Source organism: Tachypleus tridentatus, chromosome 5 (assembly GCF_004210375.1).
Source record: "Tachypleus tridentatus isolate NWPU-2018 chromosome 5, ASM421037v1, whole genome shotgun sequence".
Lineage (NCBI taxonomy): Eukaryota > Metazoa > Arthropoda > Merostomata > Xiphosura > Limulidae > Tachypleus > Tachypleus tridentatus.
In genome coordinates this window covers 51,381,328-51,401,495 of record NC_134829.1, presented here as the reverse complement: position 1 = coordinate 51,401,495, position 20,168 = coordinate 51,381,328, and the positions used below count along the sequence as shown (strand labels likewise).

The 20,168-nt window shown below is 34.1% G+C and overlaps 1 protein-coding gene across 1 annotated transcript; it reads left to right on the top strand.

Annotated features, from left to right (window-relative positions):
• The first annotated feature begins 1,234 nt into the window (after window positions 1-1,234).
• On the top strand, window positions 1,235-18,324 carry Tmhs (Tetraspan membrane protein in hair cell stereocilia). Its single transcript, XM_076502558.1, has 3 exons — window positions 1,235-2,051; window positions 15,564-15,809; window positions 16,652-18,324. The coding sequence occupies exons 1-3, from the start codon at window positions 1,640-1,642 to the stop codon at window positions 16,846-16,848; spliced, it is 855 nt and encodes a 284-aa protein (XP_076358673.1). The 5' UTR covers window positions 1,235-1,639; the 3' UTR covers window positions 16,849-18,324.
• The last annotated feature ends 1,844 nt before the right edge of the window (window positions 18,325-20,168 follow it).

Genomic DNA, 20,168 nt, shown 5'->3' with positions numbered 1-20,168 from the left:
ATATATATCCTCTTATATAACAAATAAATAGCGAGATTGATCATCACATAGAAATGAACCCATGGCTGAAAGAATGAACAAGTTTTCACCAGGTTTCAATCATACCCAGAAATAATTAACAGAGTTAAAATGATGCTGTATTGCTATAAGAAGGTAGAAACGTATGTTGTGTTTGTTTGCCACAGTCCACCGTAGCTTTATCCTCACCGAAGACGTGTAGATAATACATGACACGTGAGTGTTTGAAAATAGAAACTCAGTTTTGAGGCTTTATGATAAATATTAAATTTTCATATAGAGTGGCTGAAGAGTACTATTTATTTATTTTTCGATAAATACTACACTATAGAAACCTGTGATCGTAAAAATTTCATAACGGGGAAATTTCGGTACATCATGTCTCACTCTCAGTAATTTATTATATACTTTATAAACATGATCTTATAAGGATAAAAGAAATGTTGTACATTATGAAACATAAATTCGAATTTTATATGTATGTAAAAACGGATGGTTTGGGTTGAGAAAATTTTTTATGTAGAGGAGCGAACGTATGTTAAATTCGTATTAAATAGTAATCTTCCTGCTACAGAACTATTATTAAAGATTTCATATAAACATAAAAATCTCACTGTTGATAATTAATCGACTTTGACGCCTGCGTAGGCCCGGCATGGCCTAGCGCGTAAGGCGTGCGACTCGTAATCCGAGGGTCGCGGGTTCGCGCCCGCGTCGCGCTAAACATGCTCGCCCTCCCAGCCGTGGGGGTGTATAATGTTACGGTCAATCCCACTATTCGTTGATAAAGAGTAGCCCAAGAGTTGGCGGTGGGTGGTGATGACTAGCTGCCTTCCCTCTAGTCTTACACTGCTAAATTAGGGACGGCTAGCACAGATAGCCCTCGAGTAGCTTTGTGCGAAATTTCCAAACAAACAAACAAAATTGACGCCTGCGAACGGTGTACGTATGGAAGTCGGTAATTTGAAGGTTATGTGTTTGTTATTATTTTTTTTTTCAGTTGATGAACAATAATCTATGAGAACACGTTGAACACTTTATTAGCGTCGTGTGTTAAACGTTTGGAAGTAGAAACGTATATTCACATTAACTTTTTCTTTTTTCATTTGATATTATTTTGTTGGTTCTATTTCATTCGAGATATTATAATTACTACCTAACGTTTTAATCACGTGCTGAAACTTACATATAGCCTTGTTCTATTTACACCCACCAGGAGCAACTGTGGCAAAATCTGTTGTCACGTGTACCAGTACTTGTATTACGACGTGATGAATAAGTACAGGGGGAGGAAGGTAGCTTGTGTGTACCGTAACTAAATACAGCACCAGTTTCCGGTGCGTTGGCAGGACAACTTATCCACTCAGCAGGTAGGTTTAGACAACTATTCTGCCGTTCCCTATTGGCGGATACAGTCAAGCGTTGAACGCCAGCGCACTTGCACTCTCACGGGAAGAAAGCTGCCATCTTAGCACAGCAAGTAGGAATCTAAAAGTTATTTTGGAGTTTTCCTACAGCAAGAAAAATACGACTAAGTCACTCCATGTGGAATTGAAAGGAGGACAGCTCCAGCTGGACATTTTGACACCGGCTAAGTTTCACATTTTGTTTTCTGAAAACGATGGAACATAAATACGAATATTCATCTGAGGCTGGAGTTCAGCACGCCAACTATATGAGAAATTCGAAAGCCATTGGTGTGCTGTGGGGCGTGTTTACAATATGTTTTGCAATAATCAATATTGTTGTTTTCATCCAGCCGCATTGGATAGGAGATACTCAAGATAGCAAAGGTACTGGTCACTTCGGTTTGTGGCAGGCATGTCATCTGGTTCAAGATGGTCAGGAAGTTGCTTGCGAAGGCAGATTGGATGATTTTAATACCATATCTTCCCCAGCGTTTCGTGCTGCCACTGTTTTTGTAGGCCTATCCGTAATAGTAATTCTTCTGTGTATATGCTGTATGCTATTGTTTTTTGTCTTCCATTCTTCAACAGTCTTCCACATTTGTGGCTGGATGCAGGTTTTTTGCAGTAAGTACTGTCTGCTAGTTAACGTTTTTTGCATTTGACCAAGAAGTTAAAAGTTATATTTTCTGTTATCACTAAAGCTTCACACTGAACAGTTGTAACGATAGTAATTTATGAAACAAGTTTGGCATTACTAGGTCATCAAACTGTTTAAAACAATTATTTATAAAGAATTATGGGTAATAAAAATATGCAAATTAAAACATTGCTTTAAAACTATTATTTCTTAAATATTTATAAATTTATAGCAATTATTTAGTCTAGTGCAGAAGTACAAGTAGGGAAGTTTTTAAAGGGTTTGTACTAACCCTAGTAATTCGACTTCAAACGAAAATGCACACAAAAATTCGATGGAGTCGTTTGTAATTTTCTTAAACTTGTTGCGAAACATTTTTTTGGCCTAGATTTAAAAGTAAAAACGTTTTAATGTGTTTTATATACGTTAATGTGTTAATGATAGGTCAGGGTAATAAACGATTTATTTACGTATGCGGATGACACTCCATATTCTCAGGGTGAAAAGAAGTATCCGTCATTTGTGTTTTTTTTTTTTTTGTTTTTTTTCATGCGAACTATTTAATCGAATTAGACACGTAAAATCTAAGTGTGAATACGGCCGTCCCACGGTCTAGGTATAACTTATCACTATGAGAGTCGATAGAATACTTATTACATTGCTACTAATAATTCAGTCGTTTTGCAATTTGTTGGTTTTTAGGTTATTAATGTTTAGTTGAACAGCGCATAATTATATTGGATTTCGAGATGTCTTAATTACAACCATCCATGTAGAAGTTTATTTCCATTATTAGTCGATAAAATATATTCACATAAAACGAAGTTCATACGAAGTGGACGCAAACAAATTTAACACATTTCTTTTATTAAAGAAACGAGAAAGATTCTTTGTAATATAAAGCCGTACAGTTTTAATTTAAAAAAAAATTACAATATGATATTGGATATTCTGTGTGAGAAGAATATTACAATAAAGTTATTCATACTTAAATTTGATCAATTATCAAGAATGAAGCACCTAATTGGATTAATACTAGACTGTCACTCGATTATTAAAACTGATCCAATAATGGACGACTAACTGTTAAACATTATGTCACAAACAAGTGGCAAAGCAGAGTCGTATACAGGTTACAACTTATTTCAGCAAAAGTGGTCCGAATATAGACAGGGTGTTTCCATTTTAACGAAATTTGGGTTGGCTGGTTTGAATGAAAACAACACCCTTACTTTACAATATAAAAGAATGACGTCATAAAGTTACTAGAATTATCAAGCACGTGTGGATTAGTTTAGTAGTGTCATTTCTCACTTTCCCCTCCAAAAAGTGGCTCAGTGCAGTGGTAAGTCTGAAGGTTTATAACACTAAAAACCAGGTTTCGATACCTGTAGTGGGCAATAGCTCATTGTGTAGCTTTGAGCTTAACATCAAAATATTTGTTAGGTAAACGTGTTTGTGTGTTTCAATAATACAGTGGCTCGCTATCCAGCGTTCAAAAACATGAATATTGATTAGTTACAGTAGTAACATAATAATAACAGTATCAGTGATAAGCTTAAAAAATGAAATATATATATACACGTACGTATGTATTTGAAAGCTTATGAATATTCATAACCCTGGAATTATAGACTGAGGGGTATCTGTCTAGCTACTTCGTTTTACTGAATTACTAAGTTTAATGTGTGAACAGATCTGTGGGAATCTAGCCGAAAGCTATGGTAAGAGGTGAGGATTGGGGGTTATCTCAAACTTCGGGAAGTTTGGCATAACCGTATTTCTAAACTCTCAGAAGGTGAGTTTTACGTGGGTGCTAGCTGAAAGTATTACCGTAACTGAAATATATAGAATTTGTATATTATCACATGTGCGATAAGACAAAGACAATTTTGTAATCTTTCTTATGAGTAAAAAGTATCACCACATCTGTTTTATTTAGTTTATAAACGTGTATTTTTTTTGTCGTAGTGACTTGAGGATTTTTGCCTTTTCTTTAATCAAATGTTTTTGTCTGTTTTTTTTTTTTTTTTCATTGGCAATTATTGTGGAGTACGTTTTATGGAAAACATTCCTTATTGGTCAAGTAAGGTTTTATTTCCCGGGTCTTTGTGTGATACTAGTCAATAATAGGGAAACTTTCTTCACCGATTCGATTTTAAGGTGGCCTGTAATTTAATTTAAATATTATCGTAACCATGATTAGGATTAATTAGAGGTGGGTGGGGAGGGTATACAAGGAGGGTCATTTGGCTCGGGCCTCAAATTTAGAAATTTTTTTCCCCTTTTTTAAAATTTAGCAGCTTTTTTTTATATGCTCCCCAATCAGACCAAAAGTTGATACACAAAAGTAATTTCAGATTAGAGCTACAAATTTGGTAAACAAATTGTTTCACTTTTCTTCTGGGCTGTTTGATTGACTTATTTTGTTTTCACATGCCGTCGTTTTGTTTTTTATTATTATTATAGCCAGGGCCATCAGAATAAAGTGACTCGGGCCTCTATGATCCCATGAGAAAGATCACCCCGAAACGGACTTCGTTTCATGTGTTTAAGAACAATTTTGCTTACATTGGTAAACGTAAACTTCTATTAAGATTTTTAATAGAGGAAAGATGGCGACGTTTGTATCATACGGCCATGTCGCTGTATTCATCCGCTTGTCTCTGGCAATGTGTAATATTATTTTTCCCCCTTGCTGTAATAGAAGAAATTTACTTTGTTCAACGGGACAAATGTTTTTGGTGCATGTCATGCACTACATAAGTGCATTGTTCAAATATTGTTCATGATTTTATACTGGCGAGTTTCCAAAAGGCATGTAGAGAAACTCAATAAGCGTGCGATATGTTTGTTGAAACGGCTGATAGTAAAATTAATTTCTGAAAATGTTTATCACGGTCTCCTCAACAGAACTGTTTAGTCTTGCTTGTTTTTTGTGCATGTCTTGCTACGTAATACCATGTTTCTCAGAATCAAGTAAAATCGTGCTTACCGCATGACATTCTCTATCATTTACCAAGTAGTAAAACTCCGCCTTTTCTTGTTGCCTTGCACGTGAATCTCGAACGTGTTTCTTAAATGTGTTTTATAAGTTTTGATCCACTAGACTGTAGTTCATTTTTCTTTAAATTAATTCAAATATGTGTTGTAAGCATTTTGCCGAATTCAAAATTTGTTCACGGTAGGGTTTGTCAAATATCCAGTACTTGCAGTAACGGTTGTGACCATCGGGCATCGAACGTTGTCATGGTTAGTGACCTACACAATAATCTAATAGCGATGTTTAATTACTTTTTTTTTTTTTTTTCATGCAACATATTAACGTATCGTATGTTTCTGCTGCCGCCGTTGGGTCCTAAGGACTGTTTCTGTGCTAACAACGTACTTACTGTCACTGGTATTAAAATAGTGTTTAGTTTTGTATTCAACTTCTATATTGACATTTGATAACAATTTTTGTTAAAATTGATGCTTGCTAATTACGTCTCGTTGTGTGTATTTCGCATGAACTACCGTTTGTGATCGGGTCAATAAAATTTCATTGACCTTAGTGACGTAAGTTGGTACCGCTAACCTGTGTAAAAACTAGTGTGTGTCACATCACACTTGCCTATTTTTTTTCTAAATAGGCGTTATAAAAAGCAAAATACATTTATCCATACAGGAAAGTTCGATTACTACCTGCCCATTACGATTTTAGTGAGATGGAGGTGGTGGCGTGATACCTTAAGTGTAGTGAGTGTCGGTATAAAAAGTCTAAGAACGTAGTGAAGAATTAGTAAGTGCGTAAAGTTTATTATAAAAGTATAAATATCTTCAATTTTAAACTTACTCGTGTATGATATAAATTTTCTGTGATATCACCGTTTTCAATAATAATAACCTTCAATCAACAGAGACTAAAGAAATCAAATATTTTCCAGTTGTTTTTCTGTACATTTTTTGCTAAGCGACATGCATTGAAAGCCATTATTCAAACGTAGGTTTAACAAAACGCTTTGGTTATTCTATATGTATATATGAAGTGGTTAACTAAAAAAGAAATGTTGATTGTCTCCAGTGCACTTTTCTGTCTCGTTCGTTAAGGTTTAATTCGAAAAAATTATTTATTACAGGGCCTCTGTGACGCAATCGGCTAACGCGTTCGGCTGTTAACCCACAGGTTGGTAGTTCGAGCCCACCCGCGGGCGTTAGTTTTGCCGTCTGGTGGGAAAGCGACAAGTTGACGTGTTATTTTAATATTTTAATTTTATTAATTTTACTTTAACTTTTTTACCAGATGCTTAGCACAGAAAGCCTAGTTGCTTTGCACCATAACACACCAAAACAAAAATTATTACATTTATCTATTGAAATGTGAGGTTAGAGCATACTATAAAGGTGGTACTTACCTCGTCATCTGTGATGGGCTATACGAAAGTATGAAGATGGTTGCCGGTGCAAGTTTAATAAAAAGTGTTTTTATTACTTGATGGGTAGTGTGAATCATATCTGAGGTTCCAAGCATCTTTATGGACAATGAACTATGATATGCCAAGTGAGGGTGAATTTGTAAACCATGGTAAATTGTTTGCATAATTCTTGGTCATTTCACTAGTTACCTAGTAATGCTGTACATCGATTTGCGGAGTTTGTAATTTGACAGTTAGGATGAAAATGTATTTGTTAAATGTATTTGACGATCTCTCCTCCTTCCATGTCTTTTATTAGTTCGCCATTTTAATTACAAATGTACATGTCGGTTTATTAAATGTGCAACAAAATGTATTAAGTGCACATTGTTTAATTAAATACACTTGCATGTCAATTTCTTAGCCTAAATAACTTTTAAAAAAATCCTGGTTGGGGGGAGGACGAAAATAGCTTGATAGATCCAGAACAGCCGACAAGTTTTACTAAACGAAAGGCTTCGTGTAAATAGTTACTTGTGATAAATTCAGAAAAAAGCACACCTGAAATGCTATTTTTATACATGGGATTTAAAAACCATAATTAAGATTACTGTAGTTAGAATGAAACGTGATTTTCATTAACGTTTTGTTAAACCTAATAAGTTTAGACTTTTTATTTTCTTAAATTTAAGTGAGTTTTGAAGAAAACCTATTTATGCAAGTTATGTATTAACATTCGGAACGCAAACGTGCCACATCATCAGGTACGGCATATTGAAGTTAGGCTTAACTTAAATTAATTGGTTCTTTCAATTGTTTTGGCTCCCTTGGACTCGAAGGAAAAGGTTACAGGAGACCACAATGAATGGTCAGTAATAGAAACAAAAATATTAGTTGTTTTTAAAATGGATGACTTATTCTATTTTGAGACTATGGTTTATTCGACCGTCATATGATTTAGAGATAAATTCGAGTTTTCTATTCGGTCAAATATGTGCCACGCATATTGATAGCTTGTGGCCTATTTGTAGTTCCTAGATAGTATCCATTTCTTTTTTATTAGGACCTAATTAAATTATATCTTTTAGATCTTCAATTTAATATTGTTATTCATAAGAATACAACGCCAAACGTACAACAATTGTTAAGACTGGTACTTCATTGCTATATTTGTGCTATCTTCATGGTAGATTAAACACTGAAAAAAAACAACTTGTTCTCATCTAATATGTTATAAACCTCGTGATTTATAACTCTGATATGAAGTACCTACTAAAAATATAGATCTGTAGGCTACGAGACTATATACTCAGAACGAAAAGAACGAAACATCGGGGAAGGACTGTAAGCCCAATTTGGTTGGCTGCGTAAGATAGTTTTAAAAGGTAAACGAACCGACCAAGGCCTGCACTGATACTCGCGTTACATTGTTTGTATCGCCTCATACGTGTTACTTGGTGTTTCTACGTGACTGTTTTTGCACCTGTCAGTTTCATTCTCTGTAATGTTAAATTTATTTAATTATTTTTCTATTATCTTTAGTCGCAGTCTAATTATCTCTTGCGTTTTGTTATACTCTAATGAACAGCAATTCCATCAGAAGTTAACTACCGGTAAGCAATTTTCAACCTCTGAAGAGAACTGGGAATGATACCTGTCGTGGGTTTGTGGAGGGACACTATTGTTGTTGAGCTCAAAACTACAGTGTCCATATCTGACTTGGGAGCTTTTTGCTTTGTTTTTTTTTATATATGGCTTAGTGGTTCGGGTGCAAGACTCGTAATCTAAAGGTCGCGGTTTCGAATCCTCGTCATACCAAACATGCTCGCCCTTTCAGCCGTGGGTGCGTTTATAATGTGACTGTTAATCCCATTCATTATTCGTTGGTAAAAGTGTAGCCTAAGGGATTGCAGTGCATGGTGATGACTAGCTGCATTTCCTGTAGTGTTACATTGGTAAATTAGCGTGTGGGTTTGCACGAAATTCACAAAATGACTTCCATCTAATCTCGCATCAAGCTGGTTTGTAGTTATTTTCATACAATGTAGAATGATTCCATAAATACGATAATTTAAACATCTTTTTTCTTGTGAAACGTATACGTTGTGAGAACGTTGTACGTGAAATAACTTACCGTCAAGAAAGTGACGAATCACATTCCAAGTATACAGTAACACGTCATTTGAGGTCAGATTTTGTTCTTACCTCCAGAATCATTACAGTTTAATATTCAATCTTTTTGTAAATATATTACATTGGTATTAGAAGTTTTTATACAGATAAAATGTTTCTCTTTTCTTCACCGTTGGACATGTTTCAACTGAAACATCCGAAAGATGTTCTGAGAGAGCGAGCGAAAAGCCAGGCAAAATATTGCCCATTTGAGACGTTATGAAAAACCACTAAAAATGCTTCTTTGCAGTGTTTCGTCTGTTCTCTCGAGGTCACTCACCGCTAGTTATACAAGGAGCTTGTAGGGACCGGGGAACAGGAAACGTTGAAAAACTTCCTGAGTTGTGACCCAGTCACTTCAGTAGGCTTTTGCCTGTGGGTTAAATGCCTTTAAACCTTCACCAGAGAATTGCCACTGCTTTCCAGAAAGGAACTCGAATACCAATGCATACTTCCATTCATATTGCAAAAAGTTAATTTAAAAAATATTTAACTGCAAGAGGCCTCGGTTAAAGAAGAATACAAGAAAACTTGAATCATGTTTTACTAAACTTTTTATAATTTAACCAGTTTCGCAGTACCATAGTTTTTCTGTATGAAAAGTAAAACCAACAAAACAATACTTTTGAAAAAAAAACAAGTCTTAATTTACTTTTGAATATAATTTATTTTGTACTCTTGGTATAATATATGTAACCACTCTTCTTGCGTCATCTACTGAATATTACCACAAACAAAAGTCCATTAGAAAAAATTCACATTTTGGTATTAAAGTTTCGGACAATTAAAATAACTGTGGTTCGTACAACATAACTTTCACTAGCTCTCAACGTGAGGGTTTGATTGTCTTTTATTAATGTAATTTATAAATACAGTTTTCAATAAACTGTACCACTTTTAATTATATAAAATAATACAGCTTATAATAGTAAAATTTATGAAAATTTTGTGCTCTATACGTTGAATCATTTGATACAGAGTTGTGTATGACTAAATAACACAATCTGAATAACTTTTCCTGTCCATTACTTAAAAAAAAAAAAACAGACTGGAAAATATTCACTTTCCTTAATTTTTCGCAATGAGGTAACTAAATTATTAGTATAAACAGCTGCTCGAAGGGCGGCGTTTCTGATAGTGTTACTTATGCTTCAGGTCAAAACCAAAATATAAATTGTTTGTTTTTAAATTAACAGCAGTATCGAAATGTAATTTTAACGATGAAATTACTGTGACATTCAAGTTCCCATGACAACAGTTACATTCTACAGATAGAAACATTTAGTATGAATTTTTCTAGCATTTTCATGTTTTTTTGTTTTTTTTACTCGCATTTAGTTTTTGTATTTTGTTGTGTCATTCAGTTTATCACTTACTACAGAGTTATACCAGTTTCGGGATTTTCACCTCTTAACAATAACTGAAAGAGCAAAATCAAACAAGGCCTAGGTTTCATATAGTTTCGTTTCGAGTTTACTTACTGCTGATTTTTTTTTTTTTTTTTCAGTAATGGGGGACCAGCATTCAAATCGGGTCCAAAAATAGTTCTGGAATCCATCGTTTAAATCTACGAATCACAATAAGTATATTCAAACAAAAGAATATGCGAGAACACACTAGTTATAAAAACTAGCATCTTTCTTACAGCCTATATGGAACTATGGTTAAAAATTCATTACATAAACTCTACAAATGCTACATCAAAACATTAGCACAGTGTCAGTTGTTGTTTTTTTCTTGGGGTCGGGAAAAAGTATTTCTTTATTGTAAAAAAATGTAACTTGTAATAAAATAGGCTTCATATAGTATATATAAGTTAGAGACGAAATGTATTTCCATATACAGGTCTATCTGTTGTCAGTTGTTCTAAGTTTCATATTATTGAGTCTGCTTCTCATTTAGCTTTATTTGTTGAGATTTTCTTTCTGCCCAAAAGCGATAGAAGATAAAAAAGTTGACAACAATGCTATTGTTAAGAAACACGTAACACTAATGTTATGGTTAGCCCCGGTTTAATTGTTGAGAACATAGTATGAGCCTTCAGAAGCCTTAACATTCCGTGCGTTTGTTCTTCAGTCACGTGATGTATTTCGTTAGGCATGCATGAGTGTTGTCCTAGTAACATTAACAAGTTAATTTCGTTTCTAACGAGGTTTGACGCAACGAATCAACATATTTGCAGAAGAGCATAGAAAATACACTTTCAACCCTTATGAAAATTAAACGTGACAATACAAAGCAGTGATATAAAATCTTCTCAAGTTATATTTATAATACTTAAGTACTTTTTTTCAAGTTTCGTTACATTTTCCTCTCTTGTGTTGCTAAAGAAAATGTGTATTGTGTATACTTTTAATAAAATATAATTAATAAACCAATATGGTATAACGCTACACCATGTTCTAAAATTGTGTAATGTCAGGTTTTGTTATTTTTTACAATAATTTCTTGACACGTACTTTTCACTCGACATGTGATGTCGGTTCCCAGAACACCACTGTATGCTACAAATTGTGTTGTTGGTTTCTGTGTATCAAATTTACATTTGTGTCCACGCTACTTTTTATATCCGTCGTCATGCAAGTAAAGTTGTGTATCTTGGGCTTTTCTAACCGACTGACATTATTATGAAAATTGCTATAGAAACCTTTAGAGTTTGACTATTGGAATATCAACATTTGTGTCTGTGTGTATGAATCTGTTGTGAATATACGTCATATGTAAAAAGAAAGTCCCACCTGTTCTCGAAATTTGTAGAAGATTCTTGAGTAAGAATCAACAATGTACTTGGTGTGTATGTAATACTAGTAATTGACAGCCTTGTTGGCAAGAGAACTTTGAATGTTCTAGTCTCGCGTGATGGGCATATAAAAACCGACGCGCCGAGGGACAAAGAGCATTATTGTTATTATTTGACAGCTACTCAGTGTGTTATAGGCCTAGGAAACTAACTGTAAGTAACGCTATTAATCCGAAAATTACAGAATTGGACAAGGAACGCTTATAGATTTTGTTGCAAACGGTTCAACTTCAGTGAATTATTTTTGACATTATTATTTCCAAGAGGACATTAAATACCTTCATCGGAAGAAGTGAGGCTAGCAGAGAAAATATTTCATTATTTTAGGCAAGGTGTAATAAAATAAATTCCGGATTAATCTGCTCGTCGTGGACCCGGACCATCGATAAAATACTGTTCTAGACCAAATGAAAGATTCATTATAGTTTATAAGTTTGCTGAACTTTTCTATATAAACTACCATTTGTGATGATTATTAATAATAACCGTTTTATATATAAAAAAGTAGTTTGTATATATTTGTTAAAGAAAGTTGTGTCGATCTTGTTGGCAAATACCAAAAATTTGATACATATTAACAGTCAATTAACACACAAATTTCCGATTAGTTGAAATAGTAATACGTTAACATGTGTAACAAAAATAAATCGGAGACTCGTCCGAAATGAAGTTTAACAGGTGACACACACACACACACACACACACACACACACACACACACGTATGAAATCATAATTTAGTAGTGTTGATCCTTCGAGGTGTTATAGGTTATTACGTGGGTTGCCAAAATATTTATATAATTATTTCGTTCTCCTACTTATAACAAGGTTCATTGTTCGTAGCCCAACGGCGTGAATAGAACTCGGACACGAGAGCGAAACGTTTGGTAAGATTGCATACGGACTTAATGCCAACTATATCTTAAGGATACAGCAACCAAAGTGAACCAGTGTGGGTCAGTGAGCGTAATTATAACCCGATAACCAGGTTGTAATGTAGAGCAGAACTAACGCACCCAAAAGGACAACCAGACTAGTTGTTGCAATCTTAGACAACTTTTGTTTTTCTCTAACTGTGATACGTGGAAGTTGGACTACTTGCGTAAACGTAATTTCGTCCGGTTCAGTTAGCACACCCTTTCCAACAAACACGCAGTTGTATAGAAACGCGTACAATATTCAAGAAACTGAAGAAAGAACAGAATCGTGTTAAAAACAAACGAGTATATTTGTCAAGTCAAATTGAGCAAAATCGTGTACAGAAGTGTTGTTAACTTTGACATATTCGTATATTAGAAAACTTGAACTAATAATTGTATTAATATTTAGATTAAAAAGTTACTGATGTCTATTTTCAAAATGTTCTTATTTTCGAGTGCTTGTATTTATTTTCAGAAACAATATTTAGCTGTGAAGAAAAATTTAACTTGTAAATCAAATCTTGTAGGATTACATATAATGCATCCGGGATTCTAGCCACTTGTCATCTAGTTTTCATAAACTGTGTATGCAGATATCGCTCATGATAAACCTTGTGATTTTTTTTAAGGTATATCTGTCGTAGCATTAATATTTATTAGTACAGTAATAGCTTCTGGGGTTTATTTTGAGTGGCAAATGTGTGAGAATTCCTACGAAATTGCATATTCTACTGTTTAAAAAACCAAGCGTGACTTGTTTTGTAATAATTGGCATGAGAAATTCTTTCAGGAAGTATCACGAGGTCACGCAAATCGCGTGCGACCTCCGAACATACAGGCAACAAGTTTAGGCCAAATCTCTCTCACACACACACACACACACACACACACATCTGTGAGGTTTGATATAATTGTATTCTTTTTTCGGGAATGAAGACGAGCTACAAAAGGAAATTAGTTATATTCCTTTAAATGCTAGTTAAGAATAAATTGTATAATATTGTAGTGGAATAAATGTTTCAGTGTAATGATAAACTAGAGGGGACTTGTTAACTTCAAATAAATTATCTAAAATATGACTAAATGTTAAGATGATGTCGAGGATTTCGTAATTAAACTGATATTTAGATTAGGGCACACTGTCTATTTAAATAATAATAATTCAACGAGATGAAATATTTACCGAGAAAATTGAATTCGCAGAAGTGTTCGTGTGTGGAATTTCAAGAAGTATTTAAGTAAAGTTAATAAACAAGTTAGGTTTGTTATTAATAAAAGTTATTATAGGCACACAGTTTATTTTTAGGTGGAAAACTTCTTTATAAACTGAACTACACAACTTGTGTGAACACGGCTTGTTACAAATGTTAATTTGTTTTGAATTTCACTTAGATATTTGATAGCTATCTGCGTTAACCATCCCTAATTTATCAGTCGTTATGTTTAAAAACAATACGGGCTTAAGGAACCAATTTGACTCAAAGATACGAAACGCTATAACCTCAGCTCTTCCAAAAGTTGGACATTTCTTCAGGGACAAACTGAGATAGTGATAGGCTAGAAGGAAGGCAGCTAGTCAGCACCATCCGCCAACTCTTGAGCTGTTCATTTCGTAGCAGGTTTGTGTCGCCCATACGTAATAAATGATGTCGTTTAGCTTACAAAAATAAAGTCGAAAGTTTATTCTGTAAAAATTACAAACTTTTATCGTTTTAAGGATAGAATCGTATAGGCATCTGTCAATGCTGACATGTTGGAAAATATTTAGAGGAACACTCTGTATGGTTTACAAACGTGTTTTGAACTTTAGGGTGGCCATTTTTAATTTTGAATCGATATTGTAACTTTAAAGTGTTTGCACTTATTCCAGACTATGGATACTCTGTTTCGTCTTCGTTTAATATCATTCCCTTAAACCATTTCTGTAAACATACATTAATTACTTCTAGTTTAAAATATCCTTCTTCAAACTTAACTATGCGAAAGTCTTTTCCTTCCCATAATTATTTGACAAAATTATTTTGTGAATTTATCTTTACTACTTTGCTGTGTTTATATTTCCTAGTCCAATTGTAGTTCTTCAAAAATAACTTTTTCTACATTATTTTGCTAATTTTAAAGGAACAGTTATTATTTGTATCAATATTTCGTCTCCGTGATACGTGTTGAATGCGTGTAATTTAGAATCTCAGTGTTAGAATCGTACCTTACGTCGATTATTACAGAACCTAATTCCATTATAACTGTCTTTACTCTGCTTGACAAAGAGGTGTCTGGTCGAAACGTCGCACACAATAAATTAGAAAATTTGATTTAGACATATCAGTTTTCTTGTATTAAGTGTGGCGTTCTCTACAATTTTCTATGCGTTTCGTATTGTTTTATGATGGATGTAAAGTATATCAGTCTACGATAATCCATTAACCGATTATTGTGAGAACACGATAGAACATTATTCTTAGTTCCTGGAGAGAGGCTGTGGGCAAATCTTTTGAACCATTAAATATTTTATTGTACTTTGATTAGACTTTGTAGCGGTGTCTGTATCCAGCATCCTCGTGTATGAAAGATAACCAGTTTTATTGTGGAATATTGCCCACTATGTTCAGTGTGATGAAACTTAATGGGTCATATCTTTAACTATATTACTTCTACATTTCTCAATAAACGATCCTTTCATTTTCAGGTGTATTTGTTTATATGCTCAATAAAAACATAAATTCACATTTAATTATTTTCTTACTTATTGGAAACTTGAAACTGTTAATACTGTATTTAGAAAGTTTGAAGGGTGAATATAATTTCTTCATTATGATAAACTAAATCCCAACTCGCACAACATTAATATCAGATTTTTCAAGATTAAATGATGGGTGATGTAGTGTATCCAATATAGTTCTTTATATATATAGTTTCTTAACCTGTTCGATACCAGTAACCAGCTCGTTGCTTTCCTAAGCTCTCGCAAGGTACCAAGAAAATCATGACTTGTATATCATTATTGTATGACTTTTTGTTTTCATGAAATCGACCGAGCCAGCAAGGTGGTCGAGGAGACGTGTATTATTGTCATGAAGATGGTTGTTTATTTTCTAAGTGTGTAAGACAGCCAGTTTTCTTCACAATAATAATTATTATTGGTACTTAGATTTTCAACTTCTTACAGCTGAGCGTCATGATTTATGTATATTTTTTTTCCCCCCCTTCACCCTAGCGGTGTGCATGGTAGTTGGAGTATTAACCTTTCCGGCTGGTTGGGACAGTGATGTAGTGAAGGAGGTATGTGGCCCCGAAGCTGACAACTATGACCCTGGGCAGTGTGGAGTCCGATGGGCCTACATTCTGGCCATCATTGGAGTTTGCGACTGTGTGGTCCTGGCGGCGTTAGCCTTTGTTCTGGGCACGCGCTATGTAAAACTCGTACCAGAACAGTATCCCCCGAATGGATCGGTGTATAGAGGTCAGTATTGTCAAATTCTTCGTACCTTTAAAATACTTGAAATAAATTTAGCAGGGAGCAAAACTGAAGAATTATCGTGTTCTTTTCCCTACATAAAGTTGTTTGGAAAGTACATCCTGCGAAATTTAATCGTTCCAATAGCAGAAAAAGCGAAGTTAATTTAAAAAAAACAAAACGCTTTCTTCTTTTTGGGAAAATAAAAATTATATTTTTCAAAAGCCTTTAAAACTTAGTAACTTGCAAAATTCGTAACACATAACACACGTTGCAAAATAGGCTTAGTTTTTCGTAGTTTTAAATTTTATCAGCGAAAATAAAAAATATTTTGATCAAAATTAGTGTAGGATCTTGCTTCCAACTTTTGGAACTTTATTATGAGATATTTTGTATCTTTTAAGATGTTTATTCATAAGTGATTAAATTTTACGATGATATTGATTTAATAGTTTAACACGCACTTTCTTTTAATGTTTAGTATACAGTATATATTTTTTAAAATTGTAAAAAGTAATAGCAGCTGTCATCTCACTGCAGCTGATGCTTGTTTACTATGAACTTGCCGTTTTCATAAACTCAAACAGTTGTATGACTCTTAGAGAAAGTAAATTTTAAAATGTTGTTCTACGTAGCTCCTAAGTCTTTCAGTATAAATAAATGAAGCTGGATCTAGCAAGACAGTTAGCATATAGGTTTATGGAAATTGATTCTGATTCGTGTTTGAACTTCTTTATTACCTTTTATGTATTTTTGCGTATAGAAAAATTAGTTCTTGATGAAATAAGAGTGAACGTGCTAGACATATTATTACTATAATATTGCAATAAATATGTGTGTCTGTATAGGAGAGATAAACGGTGCCTTTGTACCTGACAATCAATCTACTACCTCCCGGAAATTCATGAACCTACAACCGGTAATGTTGATGCCTCAACCTGGTGATCCAGAGCGCTTCTCAGAATTTTCTCACCGAACCACAAGATCCAAAGCCAGCGGTCACAGAAGTGATTACGGGCCAGTTATGCACAACTTCCAGTTGTAAGGTCATTAGTTCTTGTGACGTCACCGTTATTATTGTCATCACTTGCAGGTGTGATTATATCGCATTAACGTACCATACTTTTAACGTAGCTTCGATATTATAACGCTGGTGTTTGATTTTACTCCATGAAACCTTCATAACTTGCGGTTTTTGGTTTTTTCAAGGAATTAAAGAAGGCTGTACAAGCTATGCAGCTGCCATTGTGAAAATCAACGTTAACTTTTATACACATTACTATCTTGATGTTATTTTGATATCGATACACAGATGTGTACCGCTTCTGGTTTATGATAGGTCTACAAGGATCAGTTCCTTTTAGGCCTAACTTATAAATCGTAATACTTTGAAATAACTTATGTATAATGAACATTAATAACATTGAAGGAAGAAAAACAAATTATCTTTTGTTGCCATGAATAAAATATTTATTCTAACACATAAATAATCATACTACTGAACACTAAGGTTTGACTTCAAGGGTAAGGGGTTCAAATTGTGTACATAACGCATGTTTGATTATTCCCCATGTATATCTATTTAACACAATCCATTTTTTGTGCCACATTTCTCTAAGATGAAGTATTTAAGTGGTGTAGTTTTTAACAGTATGAGTTGGGGACATCACGGGTTTTTGTAACGTTTTTGCTTTAGCAAAAAAAAACAACCCCAAAAAACCAGGAAGTTTTATTGCGACTTTTAGGCCTCCTTGCTGAAGGCTTAAACTTTTTTAATGTGATTAGTTCTTAAGTTTAAGATTTCGTGATGTTTTGAAACTGTTGACCTGAATAACAGAAATAACGAGGAATAAAATACTCAAGTTAAGCCTAAGGTCTTAAACTTATTCGAACGTATAAAAATACTTAAATTTGCACTCAATCAACTAAGAACTTTTTAAAACAAATTAACACATTATGAGTGTTAATGAATATGGCATAAGATTTATTTAACTGTAATACTTGGCCACGGAATATTCACAAGAATATTTAAGGATAGGTTAGAGTTGCTAGACAGTAATTACATTGTTGTTAAGATATACTTTAATTACATCATTATTTGAAACGAACGATATTTTGTTTCTCCGATTACATTTGCTTAACTAAACACACAAAATAGAGGTCTGCTCTATGCCTTAAATTTGTACATAAAATTGTGTATTTTAATTTTGCCATATTATGTTAACAAACTTGGTGTTGGGCGTTTTGTGTCGGGAATGGAACTTACTGAATAACCGAGAAGCAACCTAACAAATAAGTTGTTCAGTTACTAATACGTGGTCAGTACGTGTATTTTTCTGTGGAGTTTGTAAATATATTTTGTTTATAATCCATTGACCAAGGATATTAGATTTTACTGAGGACGTATCCAGGCTTTCTTACTTACTTTCATATACTAAAGCTTTTTAAATATTTTCTTAGTCTACGATGTTTTTTTACTAATGTATATTTTTGAAAATTACAATAAAAAACTTCTTATACATTCTGTTGTATTGTTTCAAATTACTTAATTAAGACAATGCCAGTCTTAAATACGATGCTGCAAACCTATCGCACTAAAGAATATATTAAAGTCCAGGTTGCGTTTGGAACAATGATGCCGCCTGTTTAGTATTTTCCCCAGAACTGTAGTTTATAGAAGTTACCATTTTATGAGCAGTTGCGGTCATGTGATGATTAAATGGTTTCGTGGTCGGACGTTAAAAAAATGTTACGGGCAGGTTGACTTGCACCTACAAACTGGTATGTAAACAATTTTCAAAACAGCAAACGGTAATGGTTCCAACGTTTATTACGTGGATGATTAAAAACGTGGTCTTTAATTATCTGGATTTTTTTTTCCAGGTCTGTTAAGATGAGATGTGAACAATTTATATTTCCATATTAAGTATATGTTAAACTTTATCAGAGTATTAGCAACTTCTATTTATCAAGATAACTGGCTTTTTAACATGCTGATTTTTTTTCTGGTTTTAAAACTACAGGGTGGCCTGGAAGCCCCTACCCATATGTTATCTTATATTCAGTAATACTAATGGTGAGTTGAAGGCAGCTGTTACCGCGGCATTTGGAACAATAACCCCTGCTATGTTGAGGAAAATGTCTCGCAGAACATGGCGTCGCATAATATTATGCAGCGAGAATGAGGGACAGCACACAGATACACTGGATACATAAGATATATGGATGGGTAGGGACTTATGGGCCACCCTGTAGTTTGCCAAAACGTCTCACTTCAGCAATACGTACGTATATTATTACCAGAAAGGAAACTAAAACATTCCTATTATCGGTTACATTGTTATTGTATGATGCAAATAACTAAGTATTATCAAATTGTTGTAGGAAAGGTTGGTTAGTCTGATCCGAAAATTTATCAACTACGTCCGTCTAGATTTTCCTTCTTAAATTATTCGTTTTTCTGCTTGTATGTTTTTAATTTCGCGCAAAGCTACACGAAGGCTATCTGCGTTACTCAGCCCTATTTTTGCAGTGTAAGACTAGAAGGAAGGCATCTAGTCATCACCACTGTTGGGCTATTCTTACCAACGAATAGTGGGATTGACCGTAAAATTATAACGCCCCCACGGCTGAAAAGGCGAGCATGTTTGGTGTGACGGGGATTCGAACCCATCTTTTTCTGTCAAAGCTTCTAGTTAATGTGTTGCCAAACAACATTGGTCAACAAAGCCCTCGTGATTCCCAATATTTCAAATTTCTGTAAAAAACACGTGATCACGAATTGATTTATTTTAGTGAAGCTGGGAAGTGTTGAAATTAGTCGCACTTTTAAGCACCTTTCAACGATCCTTCTTTGTAGTTGTCAGTCTTGTGTGGATTTCCTGTTGGTGTCCAACAGATCTGATGTTCGGAATCTCTCGCGTAAAGAGAAATGTCATTGTGTTACCGTATTTATGTTTTAAGACACTACACGATCTTTTTAAGAAAGACTGACATTTGAGATAAACGCCTATTGTTTCATCTTCAGGTATTATTCTCTTTGAATTTAGGTTAGTTTTAATTTTGTTCAGATGTTTATGAGCATAACACGAATGGTGGTACAGCTTGTAGATGTCCGGTTTTTGTTTGGATTACTACATTTTGTTTTTATTTAGACGTGCTTTATTAACTTGGTAATTTATATATGGATAAAGAAAGTTAAGTTTCCCTCTCTGAAAGTTCTTTACAAATTGCCGCTTATCCTGTTATCAAAAAAACGTGTGGACGTTTGAATACTGCTATGCACGAAACGTACGATTTATTGTATTACTGTAAAACTTTGCATGTGTGCCTGTATGTCAGATACGTGTAATTATACGCACCCAA

Coding starts and splice junctions, on each gene's coding strand:
- Tmhs (XM_076502558.1), top strand. CDS start 1,640: ATGGAACATAAATACGAATATTCATCTGAGGCTGGAGTTCAGCACGCC. Junction 2,052..15,563: donor CTGGATGCAGGTTTTTTGCA/GTAAGTACTGTC, acceptor CCTTCACCCTAG/CGGTGTGCATGGTAGTTGGA. Junction 15,810..16,651: donor GAATGGATCGGTGTATAGAG/GTCAGTATTGTC, acceptor GTGTCTGTATAG/GAGAGATAAACGGTGCCTTT.